Source organism: Heterodontus francisci, chromosome 2 (genome assembly GCF_036365525.1).
Source record: "Heterodontus francisci isolate sHetFra1 chromosome 2, sHetFra1.hap1, whole genome shotgun sequence".
Lineage (NCBI taxonomy): Eukaryota > Metazoa > Chordata > Chondrichthyes > Heterodontiformes > Heterodontidae > Heterodontus > Heterodontus francisci.
The window spans coordinates 19,417,585-19,438,597 of record NC_090372.1 but is presented as its reverse complement, the minus strand read 5'-3'; the positions used below and the strand labels follow the sequence as shown (position 1 = coordinate 19,438,597).

At 42.8% G+C, this 21,013-nt stretch overlaps 1 protein-coding gene across 2 annotated transcripts in view; it reads right to left on the bottom strand.

Annotated features, from left to right (window-relative positions):
- exoc2 (exocyst complex component 2) overlaps window positions 1-21,013 on the bottom strand; it is a 332,668-nt gene that overhangs the window by 38,025 nt on the left and 273,630 nt on the right. The window contains exon 24 of one of the 2 annotated variants that reach the window (XM_068055329.1): window positions 10,322-10,682. The exons of the other annotated variant lie outside the window; for it this stretch is intronic. Within the exon in view, the coding sequence (XP_067911430.1) occupies window positions 10,546-10,682 (137 nt within the window). The 3' untranslated portion in view covers window positions 10,322-10,545. Of the gene's footprint in view, window positions 1-10,321; window positions 10,683-21,013 lie in introns of those variants that run through there. 2 annotated transcript variants of the gene reach the window in all.

The window sequence follows — 21,013 nt, the reverse complement described above, 5'->3', positions numbered from 1 at the left end:
CTTATCAAATGCCTTACTGAAATCCATATACACCACATCCACGGCTTTACCCTCATCCACCTGTTTGGTCACCTTCTCGAAAAACTCAATAAGGTTTGTGAGGCACGACCTACCTTTCACAAAACCGTGCTGACTATCTCTAATGAACTTATTCTTTTCAAGATGATTATAAATCCTGTCTCTTATAACCTTTTCCAACATTTTACCCACAACCGAAGTAAGGCTCACAGGTCTATAATTACCAGGGCTGTCTCTACTCCCCTTCTTGAACAAGGGGACAACATTTGCTATCCTCCAGTCCTCCGGCACTACTCCTGTCGACAATGACGACTTGAAGATCAACAACAACGGCTCTGCAATCTCCTCCCTGGCTTCCCAGAGAATCCTAGGATAAATCCCATCTGGCCCAGGGGACTTATCTATTTTCACTCTTTCCAAAATTGCTAACACCTCCTCCTTGTGAATCTCAATCCCATCTAGCCTAGTAGGCTGTATCTCAGTAATCTCCTCGGCAACATTTTCTTTCTCTACTGTAAATACTGACGAAAAATATTCATTTAACGCTTCCCCTATCTCCTCTGATTCCGCACACAACTTCCCACTACTATCCTTGATTGGCCCTGTTCTAACTCTTATCATTCGTTTATTCCTGATATACCTATAGAAAGCCTTAGGGTTTTCTTTGATCCTATCCGCCAATGACTTCTCGTGTCCTCTCCTTGCTCTTCTTAGCCCTCCCTTTAGATCCTTCCTGGCTAGCTTGTAACTCTCAAGCGCCCTAACTGAGCCTTCACGTCTCATCCTAACATAAGCCGCCCTCTTCCTCTTGACAAGCGCTTCAACTTCTTGAGTAAACCACGGCTCCCTTGCTCGACAACTTCCTCCCTGCCTGACAGGTACATACTTATCAAGGACACGCATTAGCTGCTCCTTGAATAAGCTCCACATTTCGTTTGTGCCCATCCCCTGCAGTTTCCTTCCCCATCCTACACATCCTAAATCTTGCCTAATCGCGTCATAATTTCCTTTCCCCCAGCTATAATTCTTGCCCTGCGGTATATACCTGTCCCTGCCCATCGCTAAGGTAAACCTAACCGAATTGTGATCACTATCGCCAAAGTGCTCACCTACATCTAAATCGAACACCTGGCCGGGTTCATTACCCAGTACCAAATCCAATGTGGCATCGCCCCTGGTTGGCCTGTCCACATACTGTGTCAGAAAACCCTCCTGCACACACTGGACAAAAACAGACCCATCTAAAGTACTCGAACTATAGTATTTCCAGTCAATATTTGGAAAGTTAAAGTCCCCCATAACCACTACCCTGTTACTCTCGCTCCTGTCGAGAATCATCTTCGCTATCCTTTCCTCTACATCTCTGGAACTATTCGGAGGTCTATAGAAAACTCCCAACAGGGTGACCTCTCCTCTCCTGTTTCTAACCTCGGCCCATACTACCTCAGTAGACGAGTCCTCAAACGTCCTTTCTGCCGCTGTAATACTTTCCTTGATTAACAATGCCACACCCCCCCCTCTTTTACCCTCTTCTCTGTTCTTTCTGAAACATCTAAATCCCGGAACCTGCAACATCCATTCCTGCCCCTGCTCTACCCATGTCTCCGAAATGGCCACAACATCAGGATCCCAGGTACCAACCCATGCTGCAAGCTCACCCACCTTATTCCGGATGCTCCTGGCGTTGAAGTAGACACACTTTAAACCAAGTTCTTGCTTGCCAGTGCCCTCTTGCGTCCCTGTAACCTTATCCCCTACCTCACTACTCTCAACAGCCTGTACACTGGCACTGCAATTTAGGTTCCCATTCCCCTGCTGATTTAGTTTAAACCCCCCCGAAGAGCACTAACAAATCTCCCCCCCAGGATATTGGTACCCCTCTGGTTCAGGTGAAGACCATCCTGTTTGTAGAGGTCCCACCTACCCCAGAAAAGCCCCAATTATCCAGGAAACCAAAACCCTCCCTCCTACACCATCCCTGCAGCCACGTGTTCAACTCCTCTCTCTCCCTATTCCTCTCTTCGCTAGCACGTGGCACAGGCAACAACCCAGAGATAACAACTCTGGTTGTTCTCGCTCTAAGCTTCCATCCTAGCTCCCTGAATTTCTGCCTTAAATCCCCATCTCTCTTCCTACCTATGTCGTTGGTGCCTATGTGGACCACGACTTGGGGGTGCTCCCCCTCCCCCTTAAGGATCCCAAAAACACGATCGGAGACATCACGTACCCTGGCACCTGGGAGGCAACACACCAACCGTGAGTCTCTCTCGTTCCCACAGAACCTCCTATCTGTTCCCCTAACTATGGAGTCCCCAATGACTAATGCTCTACTCCTCTTCCCTTCTGAGCAACAGGGACAGACTCTGTGCCAGAGACCTGCACCCCATTGCTTACCCCTGGTAAGTCGTCCCCCCCAACAGTATCCAAAACGGTATACCTGTTGTTGAGGGAAACGGCCACAGGGGATCCCTGCACTGCCTGCTGGTTCCCTTTCCTTCCCCTGACGGTAACCCATCTACCTACTTCTTTTACCTGAGGTGTGACTGCCTCCCTATCTTCTTCTTCTTTGGCCTCCTTGTCTCGAGAGACAATGGGTAAGCACCTGGAGGTGGTCAGTGGTGTCAGTCGCTGCGAGGCAACTATGAAGTGACCTCTCCATGGCGCATGCCTGGGCGAATGATCCGAAGTTCATCCAGCTCCAGCTCCAGTTCCCTAACGCGGTCTGCGAGGAGCTGGAGTTGGGTGCACTTCCCGCAGATGCAGTCAGCAGGGACACTCTTGGCGACCCCTACCTCCCACATTCTGCAGGAGGAACATACACCAGTAGAGTTTCAGGGATGACAATTTTGTTGTCAATTTTATGAACTCAGGATCTTTGCTTTTTTTAAAATCTGCTCTTGGGATGTGGGCGTCACTGGCAAGGCCAGCATTTATTGCCCATCACTAATTGTCCTTGAGAAGGTGATGGTAAGTGGCTTCTTGAACTGTTGCAGTCCATGTGGTGTAGGAGGGAGTTCCAAGATTTTGACTGTGAAGGAATGGCGACATTGTTCAAAGTCAGGATGGTGAGTAATTTGGAGGGTAACTTGCAGGTGGTGGTGTTCCTATGTGTCTGCTGCCCTAGCTGTTCTATGTGGCAGAGATCTCAGATTTGGAAGGAACCTTGGAGGAACTTTTGAACAGTTTGTTTAATCATCTGTTATTGCCATAGACATTTCAAAAGCCTCTGACCAAGTTTAGCAACATGAACTTCTGAACAAGTCACCGTATAGTCTCCCACTAATTCACATTCATGGGTAACTAATTTTCTCAGAGGTCTGACCTCTTCTTTTCCTGCAGCTCACTTCTTTTGTTACTTCAATGATATCGTGCACTCATTGGCCACCCTTATTTATGTTTTTTTCTGATAATTCTGCCCAGTCAGCAATTTCTTACATATTGTCCACCCTCAGCTACTTACAATCTCCAGTCCCTCTTAGTATATTGGCTGCATAGCTACAAATTGATCTTCTCCACATCCCTTAGTTAGCAATACAAATTTTATATGTCAGTCTTTAGTCAGTATGTTCATCTCTCTTGCAGGTATAATTCAAAGCTACTGCCTCACCATTGATGGTTCATCCCTACCTTCACCTTTCAACATTTGTGGCCTTTGGCCTCAAAAGGTAAAAATTACTATTACTAAAGCTACCATCAATAAACCCAGCTTCCTCTTCTGATCCAAAAGCATCCTTTTCCCTCAACAGGTCTCCATTTCCACTCTCCTAAAAGGCCACGTCTGCCGCAGATTTGAATAGTCTCCAATATCTGGCAGGCTCTTTCAACTGTCTTATTATGCTCCTGGACAGGGTACAAGAGCTTGTGGTTTGATGGGTGGTCCCTCTCCCATCTTTCGTCTCCAACCTCTCTCTTCAGTGCAATCTTCTTACTTTTTTGAATTATACCCCTCCAAATACTCTCCTCTTGCAACTCCTAACCTGCAAATACTCTGTCCTACACACTCTCCTTCTTTCTACATTTTCAGTGTGTTACAATCAAGAATCACCACAAAGTCTCCTACTCTAACTCATTCTTTCCCAGGGCCTCAAATTGTGCAATCCTTCAGTCGTTCCTTTTTTAGCCTTCACGTTTTTAAAAATTAAAACTCACTTATCCTGATACATGTCCGTGTTTTTTTTTTTATTGTTTTCAACCAAATAGGTAATCTGCACCATGGGCCGAGGTAATTTTGTTTAAAAAGGGCCTGACTTCTTGGGTTGCTATGATTTTCCTGGAATGGGCAAGATATCAGGCCTTTAAATTTTTTAAGGTATGAGCCTGGGCTTAGTGGTAGCACTCTCATCTCCAAGCCAGAAGGTTGTGTGGTCAAGTCCCACTCCAGGGATTTGAGTAATCTAGATCTACAATGTAGTGTTAAGGGAGCATTAAACGCTTTCAAAGTCAAATGGGCCAAATGGCCTCGTTCACTGCTCTATGATTCTATGCGGTGCCCTTTTTCAGATGAAACATTAAACTGAGGCTCTGTCTGCTCTCTTAGGTGATGCAAAAGATCCCATAGGCCTATTTGAAGAGCAGGGAGTTCTTCCCACTGTCCGGCCAACTTTTATCCCTCAAATGACTACATTTCTAAAGCACTTTGGCTGCAAAACAATTTGGGATGTTCTGAAGGTATGAAAAGCACTATATAAATATTAGGTTAGTTAGTTGCTTTCTTTCTCTGCATAACTAATTAGATCCATTCTTAGATCTCATGAAGAGAGAAAAAACAGCAACATGTTAGTGAAAGCATGAAACTTTCTAGGACTAGAGTGCAGACCACAAGTCACTTTGATGCATTATTTATAGTTCGGAATTGGGAAAGGATTACAGTAAAAATTTTTAAACTGCTGACCAGAAGATTTGAAAACCCAGAAAGTCCCTGGCATCAGATATTTTGACGTTGTGGTATTAAGTAATTTCCTCAAAACACTATTTACTGTCGAATAAATGTTTTTTCTTAAGTATTATGCAATTCCAGGCTCAGAAATTTATGCAGTAGAAACTTACATACAGAAGCAAAAGGCTTGGATATGAAGGGGGCACGTGGAAGTAGGTCACTATGTTCAAAGAGGTGGGTTTTAAGGAGGAGAGGGAGGTGGAGAAGCAGCGTAATTTAGCAAGGAAATTCTGGAGCATGGGGTCTAAGCTATTGAAGGCATGAAGGCATGGCTGCCGATGGTGGGGCAAAAGGTGGAGGGGGGAAGGGGGTACACAAGAGACCAGAGTCAGCAGGCTGCTGAGTTCTAAGGGGTTGTAGGCCAAGAGGAGCTTACAGAGATAGGGCAGGGCAAGGCCATGAAGAGATTTAAACACAAAAATGAAAATTTTAAATTGGAGACATTTTAAGTCATAAGGAAGGAGATGGATGGGCAGGAAAGAATTGGATGAACTGACAGTTACAGAGTGTAGAGAAAGAAAGAACATCTTGGAGAGTATTGGAATAATTGAGTCTGGAGGTAACAAAGGCATGGATGAACATTTCAGCTCTTACAGAGGTAGACAGTCTTTGTAATGAAAAGGAAATGGGGCCAAAAGCTCAGCTTGGTGTTGAAGTAGATGCCAAGGTTACAAACAAACAATCTAGTTCAGCCGGAGAGGGTGGACTGGCAGAGAAATAGATTCGGTGACTACCGAGTCTGTATAGTTGGGCACGGGAGGGAGGGAGGGAGGGGGTGGGTGAGGTGCGGCACGAAAATTATGGCTTTGGTCTTCCCAGTGTTACACTGAAGGAAACTGCAGTTGTCCAAGACTGTATTTTGGAAGCAGTAGTGGGGTCATAGAATCATAGCAACTTACACCATGAAAGGGGGGGAATTTAGCCCGACGTGCCTGTGTTGGCTCTTTCAAAGAACAGATGTGCTTAGTCACATATCCCTGCTTTCTGTTCGTAACCCTCTAAGTTCCTCATCCTCAAGTACCTATCCAACTCCCTTTTAAAACTGTTTATAGAATCAGCGTCCATCATTTTTTCAGGTAGTCTGTACCAGATCCCAACAGCTCTCTGAGTGGGAGGTCATGAGAACTTGATGTTGTGGGCTGACCCCATGTCGGAGGACAATGTCATTAATCATCAGCATGTAGATGAGATCATCAAGGATGGTTCTTTGGGATATGGAGGCAATGTTACAGAGTTGGGAAGAGAAGCCATTTCTGAGAATGTTCTACCCATGATCTAATAGGTAGGAATCGAATGAAGCAATGGCAGTCCCACTGAGCTAGACAACAGAGGTGTTAGAATAGGATACTGTAGTCTTAAGGTGGTAGTGGGCTGTTCCCAGACTGAGGTAGTATGACCTTTCTGTATTTTGCAGTTCTGCTAATAAAGTCCTTAAAGATAATTTGGTGATGTGAGTTTAATTGCCTGGTGGCCAAAACCATAAGCTATTTTTATCATTTGTCAACAAGTAGGGGGGGGGGGGGGAGGGGGAAATGAATACTGGTCGGTAAGTTCATATGGAGAGACAGGTTTCTGAACGATAGGCAGGCAATGCATTCAGAGAAAGGACAAAGAAAACTGACATGGAGATTGAAATCATCAGGGATGCGTTATTGCTCAGTACAGAGGTCTAGGAGAAAAGACGGGATGATATCTTGGTTAGAAACAGGTGGGATTTGGGAGGAGTGGGGCAGATGACTAGCATTTTAAAGGAGATGCAAGGAAGTTGGGACAATGTGACATGCTTCATAGAATCATTGAAAGATACAGCACAGATGGTGGCCATTTGGCCCACCATGCCTGTGCTATCTCTATGAAAGAGCTATCTAATTACTCCCACTCCAATGCCCTTTCCCTATAGACATGCAAACCTTTCCCCTTCTTGTATTTACCAAATTCTCTTTTGAAATCCCTCTGGAATTTTTTCCTCCTTTGAGCATCTCACCTTGTTCCACCCCTTTCGCATCGCATCTAAAATCAGCATCTCTACCGACCACCCAAGTACCATAAAAGTTTTCTCAATGAGATATCTTCACTGCTTTCCTTCCTCAGTCTCTACACTGAATGACTTTTCACCTTTGGTGATTTCAACTTCCATCTCAATTCATCATGCTCTCTCTCCACTAAATTCACTGCCCTCCTATCCTCCTTTAATCTCTTCCTCCATATAAACTGCCTAAACCATATTCATAGCCACTACTTGTTCTTGCCATCTCATGTAGTCTCACTACTCCTATCGTGTTAATCACAGATAAGGCCATCTTTGATCGCTTCCTTGTATCTCTCTCCACCCACATCCCCATTCCCTCTCCCAACCCTATATCCTTCTGTCGACACCCATGGAAAAAACTCTCTCCCAATTCACTTAAAACTGCATTTCTAAAATCCCAACTGCTGAGCCTTTGACCCTCCTCCACCATGACATTTTTGCAGCAACCAGTCTGCTCAACCAAGCCCCAACCTTCACTTTTGATACCCTAGTTCCCATGAAAACTAATATACTGTCTCGCCCTGGCCGTTCCCCTGGTGCAGCCCACATCTCCGCTCCCTTAAGTCCAAGAGACGCAGACATGAATGAATATGGCAGACAGTTGGTTTAGCCATTGGCTGGTTCTGGCTGGATGACAAAGTGCTATCATGCCCTCTTCTCAGTTCCCACAACTACTCACTATTCCAAGATTATCCCGCATCACCTGGATTCTTTTCTTACCTGCAAACTGTCTTCTTAAACCCCTCTCCTCAGTCTCCTTCACCTACAACTCCAACAAGTGATAGGAGCTCATGGACTTGCTCACCACTAAGATCGAAACCGTCTGATCAGCTGCCTCTTCTGCGTCCCTCCCTTCCCCAGATCCATTAGGCAAAACTTCTTCCAGGAGTCCCTTCTGCCCTAGCCATGAACTCATATCTTTCTCTAGTTTCTCTCCTATCACTCCTCATGCCCTCTTCAAGCTCATCTTGTCCTTGACACTCCCCTCCTGCTCCCTCTACTCTATTCCCACGAAACTCCTTACCACCCAACTTTCCTTCCTGGCTTCCATATTAGCTGATATTGTTAATGGTTCTCTCTCCTTCGGTCCTCCTCTCCTTCAAAAAAAACACTTGAGCCCACCACCCTCGCAAACTACCTCCCCATCTCCAACCTCCCATTCCTATCTGAAGTCCTTGAACATGCTGTCACCTCCCAAATCGATGTCCATCTTTCCCAGAACTTCAGGTTTCAATCCCTCCAATCAGATTTCTGCCCCTACCACAGTACCAAAATAACTCTCAATGTCACAAATTACATCCTATGTAATCGTGACAGTAGTAAACTATTCCTTCTCGACCTGCCTGCAGCATTTGACACGGTTGACTATAATGTCTCTCCACCATTGTCCAGGTGATTGGGACTGCAGTCGTCTAGTTCCATTCTTATGCATCTAGTCATGGTCAGAGAACAACCATCAATGGTTTCTCTTCCCACTTCCACAATTTTACTCCGGTGTCCCCCTATGATCTATCCTTGGCCCCCTCCTATTTCTCATCCTTGGTGACATCATCTGAAAACATAGCGTCAGTTTCCACATATACTTTACTCCAACAACACCCAGCTCTACCTCACCACCACCTCTCTCGACCCTCTGTTGTCTCTAAACTGCCAGTCTGCTTGTCCAACATAGGTACTGGAACAGCAGAAATGTGCTCCAACTAAATATTGAGAAGACCAAAGCCATTACTTCAGTCCTCACCACAAATTCCACTCCCTCGCTACCGACTCCATCCCTTTCTCTGGCAACTGTCCGAGACTTAAACAGACTGTTTGCAACCTTGGTGTCTTATTTGATCCAGAGATGAACTTCCAACTACATATTTGTGCCATCACTAAGACTAACTAATTCCACCTCTGTAACATGCCTGTATCTGCCCATCCATGCCTTTATTACCTCTGGATTTGACTATTCTAATGCACTACCATCTGTAAAATTGACACCATTCAAAACACTGCTACCCATGTCCCATTCTCCCATCATGCCTGTACTCGCTGACCTACACTGGCTCCTGGTAAATTAACAACTTAATCTTAAAATTATCATACTTGTTTTCAAATCCCTCCATGGCCTTGCTCCTCCCTATCGCTGTAATATCCTCCAGCTCTACAACCCTCAGATATGTGCATTCCTCTAATTCTAGCCTTATGAGCATACCCGATTCTATTTGCTCCAGCATTGATTGCCGTGCCTTCAGCTGCCAGGGCCCTAAGCTCTGGAATTCCCTCCCTAAACACCTCTGCCTCTCTACTGCTTTCCTCCTTTAAGATGCTCCTAAAAACCTCTTTGATCAATTGACCTAATATCTCCTAGTGTGGCTCGGTGTTAAATTTTGTTAACACTCCTGTGAAGAGCCTTGGGGGGGTTTTACTATGTTAAAGGTGCTTTATAAATATAGGTTGTTCTTGTCCCACCACCCTTTCAGACAGTGCATTCCAGATCATCATAACTTGCTACATAAAAAGATTTGCCCTCATCTCTCCAGTGGCTCTTTTGTTAATTATCTTAAATCGGAGTTCCCTGTTTATTGACTTGGCTGTCACTGGAAACAGTTACTCGTTATTTACTTTATTAAAAGCTTTCATGTTTTGAACACGTCTGTTAAATTCTCCTTAACCTTCCCTGCTCTAAGGAGAAGACCACCAGCTTCTCTAGTCTCTCCACATAACTTAAGTCCCACATCCTTGGTACTATTCTAGCAAATTTCTTCTGCTCCCTTTCTGAGGCCTTGATATCATTCCTATAGTTCGGAACCTGGAATTGGACAATACTTCAGCGGAGGTATAACCAGTGTTTTATAAAGGTTTAGCAGAACTTCCTTGTTTTTACACTCTATGTTGGTCTATAAAGCCAAGGATCCTGTATGCTTTTAAAAAAAAAAAACTGGCTTTTCAACTTGTCAAGCCATCTTTAAAAATTTATGTACGTACACCCCAGGTCTCTCCGTTCCTGCACCCCCTGTAACATTGGCCATTTTGTTTATATTGCCTCTCCTCATTCTATCCAAAGGTATCATTTTAAACTTCGCTGGATTAAATTTTAGCTGCTACGCATCTCCAATTTCACCAGTCTGGCTATGTCCTCCTAAAAATCTGTTACTACCCTCCTCACTGTTTACTACATTACTTCAAAGGAGAAGAAGGTACCAGATGAGTAGGTAAAGAAACAAAGGTACAATTTGGTGGTATGGGGCAAAGTGACAATAGTCAAGTGCATTTTTTAAGTTTTATTTAAAATTGCAGTTTTGGTATTTAGATTAGCTATACAGTGTTGTTACGAAATAAAGCTTACCGCTCCTAAACTGCGCCTATAATGTTCTCTAAATTGCCATTAGATGGTGTACTAATGTCCTGAACTAACATACTCCCATTTTCTCTGCTCCATTCTCTCAGGGAAGTATGTTGTCTGTGCTCAAGATCATAGACCCGGATCTTGCAGTCGTATTGACAATAAAACTGTCAGCATTTGCTGTCATTACTTCTCCGAAACTAACAGCAACTTCTGAAGTCTACACATTCGCAGTTAAACGTGGAAAGCCAGAAACTGCTGTTCATGATTCCATGCTTCTCTATAGGGTGTGTTGTTGAAATCCCTGCAGACTGCAATCAAGTCGAAATCACTGAACTGATGAGAACTTCTCCTTTTATGCTGTAATATCGCTGTTTAAAAAAAACCCAAAAAGTTACATCAGCTTAATGCTGGGTTTTTAACAGTGTACTAAGTCATAACTACTGAAGAACTTCTCTGGTATTGGAAAAATAATTTTTTTTATATAACGTCAAATATTTCCACTTGATAAAAATTCTAAGTTTTAAAATTTTTTTAAAGGTTTGTTTATGATATTTCCATTCCTAATGTGTATATCCCAATCATTTATCTTCCTCTCTGCAATGTTTATTAAAAAGTAAAGGATAATCAGTGTACTTTACTTCCTGATTTGCTGTCTATGAGAATACTTCAATGCAATTGGCTGTTTACTCTGCTTGATGACATCATGATTGCTGGATGTCTGGAGATCCACTTGATTTGATACCATATTCAAACTGTCAGGAAAAGTGAAACCCACACTACAGTGATTGCAAGATCTTTATGGGCTTCTTCAGATTTCTTCAAGGTCAGCGGTGATTGCAGTTGCTTTGCCACTGACCATGAAATCTGAGCCATTGTGACGGTTAGGATCACAAATTGACCATGTCAAAATTGCAAAGCAAACTTCTATCTCATTACATTAACACAACACATTACTACATCAACGTGCATGCCTTTTAATATGCATATAGACTGGATTAACCAAATCGGCAAGGGTAGCCTCGAGGGAGGATTCATTGAATGTATTAGAGATTGTTTTTTGGAGCAATATGTTGTGGAACCAACCAGGGAGCAGGCTATTCTAGATTTGGTATTATGTAATGAGGTGGGATTAATTAATGATCTCATAGTTAAGGATCCTCTAGGGAAGAGTGATCACAGAATGCTAGAATTTCAAATTCAGTTTGAGGGCGAGAAACTGGAGGCCCACACTAGCGTTCTGGAGTTAAACAAAGGTAATTACATAGGCATGAGGACAGAATTGGCTCTAGTGGACTGGGCAGAAAGACTAAAAGGTAGGACAGTTGATGAGCAGTGGCAGATGTTTGAGATATTCAATTCCTCCCAACTTAGAACTTAGAACAATCATAACTAGGGAAAAAGTACTGAGCAAACTATTGGGATTGCAGGCAGACAAGTCCCCGGTGCCTGATGGCCTACATCCTAGGGTTTTAAAGGAAGTAGCAGCAGAGATAGTGGATCCATTGGTTGTAATATTCCAAAATTCCCCAGGTGTGGGGAAGGTTCCAGTGGATTGGAAAAATGCTAATATAATGCCCTTATTCAAAAAGGGAGGGAGGCAGAAAGTAGGAAACTATAAACAGTTTAACATCTGTCGTTAGGAAATTGTTAGAATCCATTATTAAGGAAGTGATAACAGGACACTTAGAAAGTCAAAACGCAATCCATCAGAGTCAGCATGGTTTTATGAAGGGTAAATTGCGTTTGACTAATTTGCTAGAGTTCTTCGAAGATGTAACAAGTAAAGTGGATAATAGGGATCCTGTAGATGTAGTATATCTGGACTTCCAGAAGGCATTTGATAAGGTGCCGCACAAAAGGTTAATACACAAGGTAAGATCACATGGGGCTAGGGGCAATTTATTAGCTTGGATAGAGGATTGGCTAACCAACGGAAAACAGAGTCAGGATAAATGGGTCCTTTTCTGGTTGGCAAGATGTAACTAGTGGGGTGCCACAGCGTTCGGTCCTCGGGCTCCAACTATTTACAATCTATATTAATGACTTGGATGCAGGGATAGAAGGTACCATAGCCAAATTTGCAGATGACACTAAAACAGGTGGGATAGTAAGTTACAATAATTAATAAGAAATTTACAAATGGATATGGATAGGTTAGATGAATGGGCCAAAATTTGGTAGATGGAGTTTAACGTGGATAAGTGTGAGGTTTTCCATTTTGGTCGAAATAGAAAGGCAAATTATCTAAATGGAGAGAAACTTCAGAGTGCTTTGGTGCAGAGGGATCTGTATGTCCTCATGCATGAATCGCAGAAAACTAGTATGTAGATGATGCAGGTAATAAGGAAGGCAAATGGAATTTTGGCATTTGTTGCTAAAGGACTAAAAGTAGGGAAGTGTTGCTGCAACTGTACAAGGCATTTAGTGAGACCGCATCTGGAGTATTGCGTACAGTTTTGGTCCCCTTGAGGAGGGATGTAGTTGCATTGGAGGCAGTTCAGAGGAGGTTCACTAGATTGATTCCGGAGTTGAGAGGTTTGTCTTATGAAGAAAGATTGAGCAGTTTAGGCCTTTACTCTTGAGTTTAGAAGAATTAGAGGAGATCTAATTGAGGTATATAAAATGATTAATGGGATTGACAAAGTAGACGTAGAGAGGATGTTTCCTGTGGTGGGGCAATCTAGAACGAGAGGTCATAGTTTTAGGATAAGGGGTAGCAGATTTAAAACAGAGATGAGCAGAACATCTGCTGGATGGCAGACACCGGTGCACTTTACATTTTAAAAATCTATTAAGAATGACTGGAGATTCCTGGATCAGTTGCCAGCTTTTGTGGCAAATGGACAATTAGGTGCCGGTCCTGTATCAATACTCTTCTTCTTCTTTGGCCTCCTTGTCTCGGGAGACAATGGGTAAGCGCCTGGAGGTGGTCAGTGGTTTGTGGAGCAGCGCCTAGAGTGGCTATAAAGGCCAATACTAGAGTGACAGACTCTTCCACAGGTGCTGCAGATAAAATTGGTTGTCAGGGCTGTTTCGCAGTTGGCTCTCCCCTTGCGCTACTGTCTTTTTTCCTCCCAGCTGCTAAGTCTCTTCGACTCGCCACACTTTAGCCCCGCCTTTATGGCTGCCCGCCAGTTCTGGCGATCGCTGGCAACTGACTCCCACGTATCAATACTGTTGGGTGTAAATGACCAATAAAAGATGCACAAGACATTGGATTTGACCTTCACACTGACTCTGCCTTCCCGCAGGGCAGAATCTATCCCATCTTTAACAGCTCATCAGAAATCAGGGACTTTTAGCATAATGTGCCATGGGCACTATGCTTCCACCTTTAATAATATAGCCAAGTAAATTTCCCCTCTTTCCAGTATTCTAACTGCCCAAGTAGGTGGCACAATTTTGTTTGAAGTAAAAGAGGACAATGTGGGTGTGCAACTACTGGAGAGACAACAAACAGTTCCATACAGCAGTGGAATGAATTATGTGTCTATGATCCTTGCACATCTCACCCCTCTGCTGCACCCCCACATTAAAACTCCGTCCTCAGCACTGCTGGGTACAACATTTAAAGTAGATATCCTGCCCACTTTCTAAGAAGGAAAATTGTATGGAGTTCAAGGATAATGTAAAATAAAAACAAGTAAAGAAAAGCAAAATGAGGAAGTGGGCATTGGGCAGAATGAAACAACTCTTACAGGTGGCATGGTGAGATGGTACATTGGAACAATAAGCTCTGGAATGGTCATGATTTCCCCCCACCTCATCCCCACACACTTCTGGAGTTCTTCCTCCCCAACAGGTGCCAGTTATTTCTCCACAAAGGGAAAATCCTGAATTTTGCATAATTTCTGCAGTTCCTCCCTCACAGCCACCTCAAGATTGGCAGAAACCATTAAGGCAAGTTGTCTCCTGCTCTCTTGCGTCCAGTTTAGTATGTGTTCCAGACATTTAAAAAAAGGAGGGCGAAAAACATTAAACAAAAATAGCTTAAAAATACTGTGTACACAACCTCAACAACAAAGACATTAAAACAAAAATGTCACCCATCTCGCATCTGCTGTGAGAGTACTTGATACTAAGTGTCTCATGACATTTTATTACGTAGGCACCAGAGAAAGTGTCCCCACCCACACACAAAAAGAAAACGCTTAGTAACTTGCTATCTTTTATATCACATGAGTGCAGCAAACGAATCAAGCCATTGACTGGAAATTCCCTTTGGACATAGTAATACCTGTGTTAAAGATCATTAACCCAATGAATAAACCAAGTCAATCTGAAGGCTGCCCCTAACTACTACACTTACAGTAACAAGTGGTCATAACACCCCAACATCCAGTAACACACTAACTCACTGCCTCAACAAAACATGAAATGCAAAGAAAGTCATGATAGTATGATTAATACATGAAACTTGTACAGCTCTATCAAAGGATTTTTAAATGAGGAGTATGAATGAAAAGGTAGACAGGTAAAAAGATTCCTAAAGTGGGTTGATTATCATCATTTAAAATCTAACAAGATACATAATCAGTGAAAAAAAGACCAACTATTCATCATTAAAAAGTTCAAACTATCTTTCTGATCTATGAGCATAAAACACAGTATTCACAGATTAATAAGCACCTACAACCGTAGTTTTTAAATTTAGGGTCCATGTGAACTCTCTGTGGGAGTTTAGAGAGGTTCCAGAAGGTCTGTAAGAATTTAAAAATAAAGCTCCAATAAATTCTCCCCACTTTCAAGCAACTTGATTCAATTTACATTCCCGCATTGAACTCCATTCACACTACTATTCACTTTATGACCACGCAAACTACAAAGAAGTAGGAAGGCAGCTGCCACTATGTATAGTAGAAATATTAGTAAATTGGATTAATGAAGATTCCTCTTGAAAGGCACCATACCATTCTGAAAGAAAACGTAAAAGATCTTTGAGGTCACTGAGGTAGGTGCTGGGAATTAGATTATGAAGCAATAAATGACAAAGGAAAAAAACTAAATAAAAATAAATTCCTGGTTTACCAGCAAATAAATAGGAGATTTTGATGGAATGGCATTAGAAGTGTCAGCTTGAATCAGTTGGTAGCACTCTAGCATTGGAGTCGGAAGGTTGTTTGCTCAAGTCCCACACTCTATGACTTGAGCACAGAGCCTAGGCTAGCACTTCAGTGCAGTACCAAGAGAATGCTCCATTGTTGGAGCTAGTTTTTCCAGATGAAATGTTAAACCAAGGCCATGTCTACTTGTTGACATGGGTCAAAAAAAATTCCATGGCACTTTTCAGTATCCTGGCCAACAGTCCTCCTTCAACTACTATCACCACAATCAGGTCATCCCCAACATGGTTGCAAAGACCCGATGTTTCCTAGGTGCAGGTGTAGGTCCACCATTGCGTGTGTGGAGGAATGAAGAGGACCCTGGCACATTAGTAACCTGAGGACATAAGAGTAAAATACTGCAGATGTTGGAAATCTGAAATAAAAACAGAAAGTGCTGGAAATACTGAGCAGGTCTTGCAGGAGAGAGAAGCAGAGTTAACATTTCAGATTGATGACCTTGCATCAGAACCTGAGGAACTTCAGATACATGCATGAGTTGGAAAAGCTGGGTTTATTCTCCTTGGAGGAGAAGATTAAGAGGAGAGTTGATAGGGGTGTTCAAAATCATAAGAGGTCTGGACAGAGCAGATAGCGGGAAACTGTTCCCATTGGCCGAAGGATCCAGAGTCAGAGGAGACCGATTTAAGGTGATTGGCAAAAGAAGCAATAGCAACATGAGAAAAAACTTTTCTACGTAGCGAGTGGTTAGGATCCAGAATGCACTGCATGAGTGTGTGGTGGAGGTAGATTCAATCAAGGCCTTCAAAAAAGAACTGGATAATTATCTGAAGAGGAGTTTGAAGGACTATGGGGAACAGGCAGGGGAGTGGGACCAGGTGAGTTGCTCTTGCAGAGAGCCAGCACTGACATGACAGGCTGAACGGCCTCCTTCTGTACTGTAACTGTTCTATGATTCCTTCTTTAACAGCTGTCATGTTTACCTACATAAGTCATATTCCAAATGAAGTAATTAAAGCTATTCAACAAGGCAAGTCACCTTATAATTGCATGCATTTATTTCTTCCTATTTATCTTATTCTGCTGATTCCACAGCGAATAACCTGTTATAATTGCATTTTCAGATCTGTGGGGTGATCAGAAATGCAAAATCCAGCAAAGTGATGAAACTTTGGTCTGCAAAGCCTGCACCAACAACTGTATCCCCACACATTCCTGGTACACCAGTAACAGAGGAACATTTTCAGCATGGGTGACAAAAGATAGACTTGCCAAATTCTTTTTTTATTCTTCATGGGATGTGAACATCGCTGACAAGGCCAGCATTGTTGCCCATCCCTAACTGTCCTTGAGGTGGTGGTGGTGATCTGCCTTCTTGAACATCTCGTGTAGATACAGCTACAGTGCTGTTAGAAAGGGAGTTCCAGGATTTTGACCCAGTGGCAGTGAAGTATAGTTCCAAGTCAGGATGGTGTGTGGCTTGGGGGTGGGGGGGGGAGCTTGCTAGTGTTGGTGTTCCCATGTGTCTGCTGTCCTTGTCATTCTAGGTGGTAGAGGTTGTAAGTTTGAAAGGTGCTGTCGAAGGAGTCTTGGCAAGTTGTTGCAGTGTATCTTGTATATGGCACACAGTGCTGCCACTGTGCACCAGTGATGGAGGGAGTGAATGTTTAAGGTGCTGGATGGGGTTCTGATCAAGTGTCCTGTCGAGATTCTTGAGTGCTGTTGGAGTTGCAGTCATCCAGGCAAGTGGAAAGTATTCAATCACACTCCTGTCTTGTGCCCTGTAGATGGGGGCAGGCTTTGAGGATTCAGAAGGTGAGTTACTTGCCAGTATAACCCTGCTCCAGGATCTTCACCAGGTACTCTCTCTCCTTCTCCACCACTCAACAGCTTTAAAAATTCTGCACATTTTTATCCTTAGCCTAGACCTACCATGGGCCAAAGGATTTCAATACATGTGTTAAAGGTTTGCCACCATTGAGCTATACTTTGTGGAATGATTTCCCTCCACTATGTACCTCCCTGCCCATCCTTTCAGCTCCTCTGGCTGATCTCCCACATTGTGCCTTTATGAGGAAAGCCACAATAGACTGTGCAGCAGAGCCTTAATGACTTTATCTCGAGATACTGCAAGCAGCTTGACTCTCTTGAAATAGTTTGCATTTTCTATCTGTTCAGCCATGTTGCAAGGTGCTGACTGTACGCTTTTATTTCAAGTTTCATTGTGACAAACCCATGCTGAATGATGGTCAGAAATATCAAGAATGCATCAGCCCTTACAAAAGTCAAGAAAGAATTTGGTCCTGGAAGCTGTGCTTTGGTACATGAGCTCAAAGGGAGTGAAAAATCAAAAATCTAATTGGTAAAGTAGAGTTGGCTCCAGAGAAAATATCTTTTTCACTGAGAGGGGGGGGAATTGGGCAGAACATATCTTTCCTGTTGCTCTGCTCAGAGCAAAGTCAATGAATTCCTAGAATTAATACAAGATCAACAGTTTTTGGTGCTGCTTGAGCTCAAGTACCCATAGATTTAATTGGTATTGCTAAAAGCTCTATCAAACACTTGCTGAAACTTGTTTTTTTAAAGTGAATGAGGATTATTGATTAAAAGGGAGCTAAGTCTTCATGGGTCACATATGGTTTGGTTAAAGCTCTCCAAGTCTCTTCCCTTGATGAGAATCTGTGGAGTGTGTTTGAAAAAGTATGCAACTCAATTTATGTACATGAAATAAAATGGATGTCAACATGGACCTACAAGTACTGAGATCTTTCTATAAACCACAAACCTCACTTTAATCATTCTTTTTCATCCTATGGTTAATACTGCACAAGTGCTCCAGGATTCAGTTTCAACTTTCACATCATCAGATTGGCTTAGTGAACTATTCAGCCTGAAACAGCAAAGACAGTTTAAAGGAGGATTCTCATTGTTTTTTGAAAATAATTTCAATGATTTCTATTTAACAATTTTACTTTCTGTTGTCCTGGATCTAATGCATTTGAGGAGGAGAATAACTTTCTACTAAGCTGCTGTTCTTAAGTTGCTGCTAAGGGCACACAACAGTAAAGGAGGGGGTGGAGCAGTATTTGCCCTCTGCTGGGTTTCTCTCTAAAAATCTCCCCTAATATTGGAAACACAGTCGAGTGGTGGGCTGTGGTATGACCCAATGTTCTACAACACCATGCACTGGTGTCTATCTTGCTGTACCAGAGACCCTCTTTGCAAGTGATATCTTTTGCTCAAACTCTGAAGATGTTACCAATAGTGCTGTTGATTTAAATTGAATAGTCAGGAGCATAAAGTGTGAATGAGCAAAAGCCTTTGGCCATTCAACCCATCATGTTCACTGCTTTGAAAGATCATTTACAACTACACTATCATGGACTCTTTCACCCTCCACTCCCACCCCGTCTTAGTTAACATCCTGTGGAAAAGTTCCGCATTCATTTTTACTAAGCCCCAGACATAGTCAAGCATAATTTTGAAATCTAGCCATCTCTAACATAAGCTTAGCAAGTTGCTTTCTCTTTGTTGATGTCTGCAGCACAGCACAGAAATCACTGCACTGAGTATTTGACACTTCTGTGCAGAGTTGTCTCTTTTACCTTCAAATTTATCCAATTATTCTTCGAAGGAATTACCCTACACATCATTAACTATTTATGCCGAGTCTGTTTCAGTCTACGGCAGGAAAGTTTTTTAATCACTTGTGTCATCTAGATTTGCACTCAAGATCTAAAACAAAAAGCATGCTTGCATCAACACTATATACAGCCTCTGAGCAATTTAAAGACCTAGATCATGTACAATCTTGAAGTTTAGTTCGGAGACCCTTAAGTACTACAATCATCCAACAAACCAAACTCTAATGATTCAGTAGATTTGAGATCTTATCAATAGCCCATAGGAAAACAGGGTAACCATTCTCTTGACATGCAAATTGAGGGGAATGAGAAACTAGTCTTTGGGAAATTCAAGATGACTAGTTACTTTCCTGGTGTTCATCATGTACCCATTTACATTAATTATATGCCAAAAATATTTTATATAATTGGTATGACCTCAGGAATGGGATCACAATACTTCTTTACAGTCCATTCTCAACAGTACAAGCTTCATCACTTGATGTTAAGACACACTCCTATTATCAATCTAGGTAAGAACAGGAGTTGATCTTTCAGTCCTTTGAGCCAGCTCTATTTCAAAGGTGAATTTGAGCGCAGTATGGAGCCCATTAAGATATGTAAGGAAATTACTGCATGTAGCTGTGGATTCAAATATAGCAAACATATCATCTACGTATCGGAAATATGCAAGAGGTAGATGGTTAGGTGTCATTCCATCAAAGACACATTTCTCATGGAATCCAACAAAGACGTTTGCGAGAACTGGGCCTACAGGGGATCCCATGGCAACGCCATCTATTTGGGCATACATGGTGTCATCAAAACTGAACACAACTGCGCGAGTTTCTGAGTTCATACGTTCAATGAATACTGATTCACGCAATGGTGGTGAGTCTAGATCGCATGATATAGTGCTGCAGTGCAAATATCTATGGCTTCCTTAAAAGTGGTACATCGATGAATAAGCTAGCAATGTCAAATGAGCACATGGACACAGCATTGCTATCGATAAGCAAGTCGATATGCAAGATATGGTCTTCGCAAATGTGAAGGAATCCTTCACCGTGTACGTGGAGAATGTGCTCAAAACTGGTTCTAACAATTCGCCCAACCATTTGGCCAATTCATGTTGTGCAGAACCGGTCATAGATAAGATAGGGCGAAGAGGGACATCACCTTTGTGTGTCTTGGGCAGCCCATGCATATGCGAACGCAGCGAGCCGTGGGGACGAACCCGGTCATATACATCAGCCGACAGACAGCTCATTGCTCTTACAGAAGTCCAGCAACCATTTTTTATTTTAAAGCTTCCTTTCAAACAAGGCTGTTCTTTGTAGACAGAAAGAATATGTATTAACATTGCGCCTGTTTCAGCTGAAAAAAATAAGTGACAGCCATTTGCTGGTTCATTCCTCAGGGCAATGCCTTGACCAAGCTGCCTGGTTGAAATTTTAAACAAAGCTTGGCACTTAACTGTCAGTCACCACAAACTGTGGCATTCGCCATGGCAACAACTCTACATATTAGAGTTCACTTGCCAACCATCAACACTCTCTTCTCATGCAGCATAAGTTGTTGTTTTTCCTTACATTGGTTATTCTTGTGATTGTCCTGATGAGTGTAAGACGGAAAGCTTTGATAACATGTTTCTATTTTCAGCAATTTCTACTATCCTTTGTGAGAATAGGTGCTGCCAGACTTCCCTCTTAAATGGCCTGGTTCTAATTATAAGATTACACTCCCTCGTTCTTGCTTCCCCCATTAGAAGAACCACAGTGGCGCAGTGGTTAGCACCGCAGCCTCACAGCTCCAGGGACCCGGGTTCGATTCCGGGTACTGCCTGTGTGGAGTTTGCAAGTTCTCCCTGTGTCTAAGTGGGTTTTCTCCGGGTGCTCCGGTTTCCTCCCACAAGCCAAAAGACTTGCAGGTTGATAGGTAAATTGGCCATTATAAATTGTCACCAGTATAGGTAGGTGGTAGGGAAATATAGGGACAGGTGGGGATGTTTGT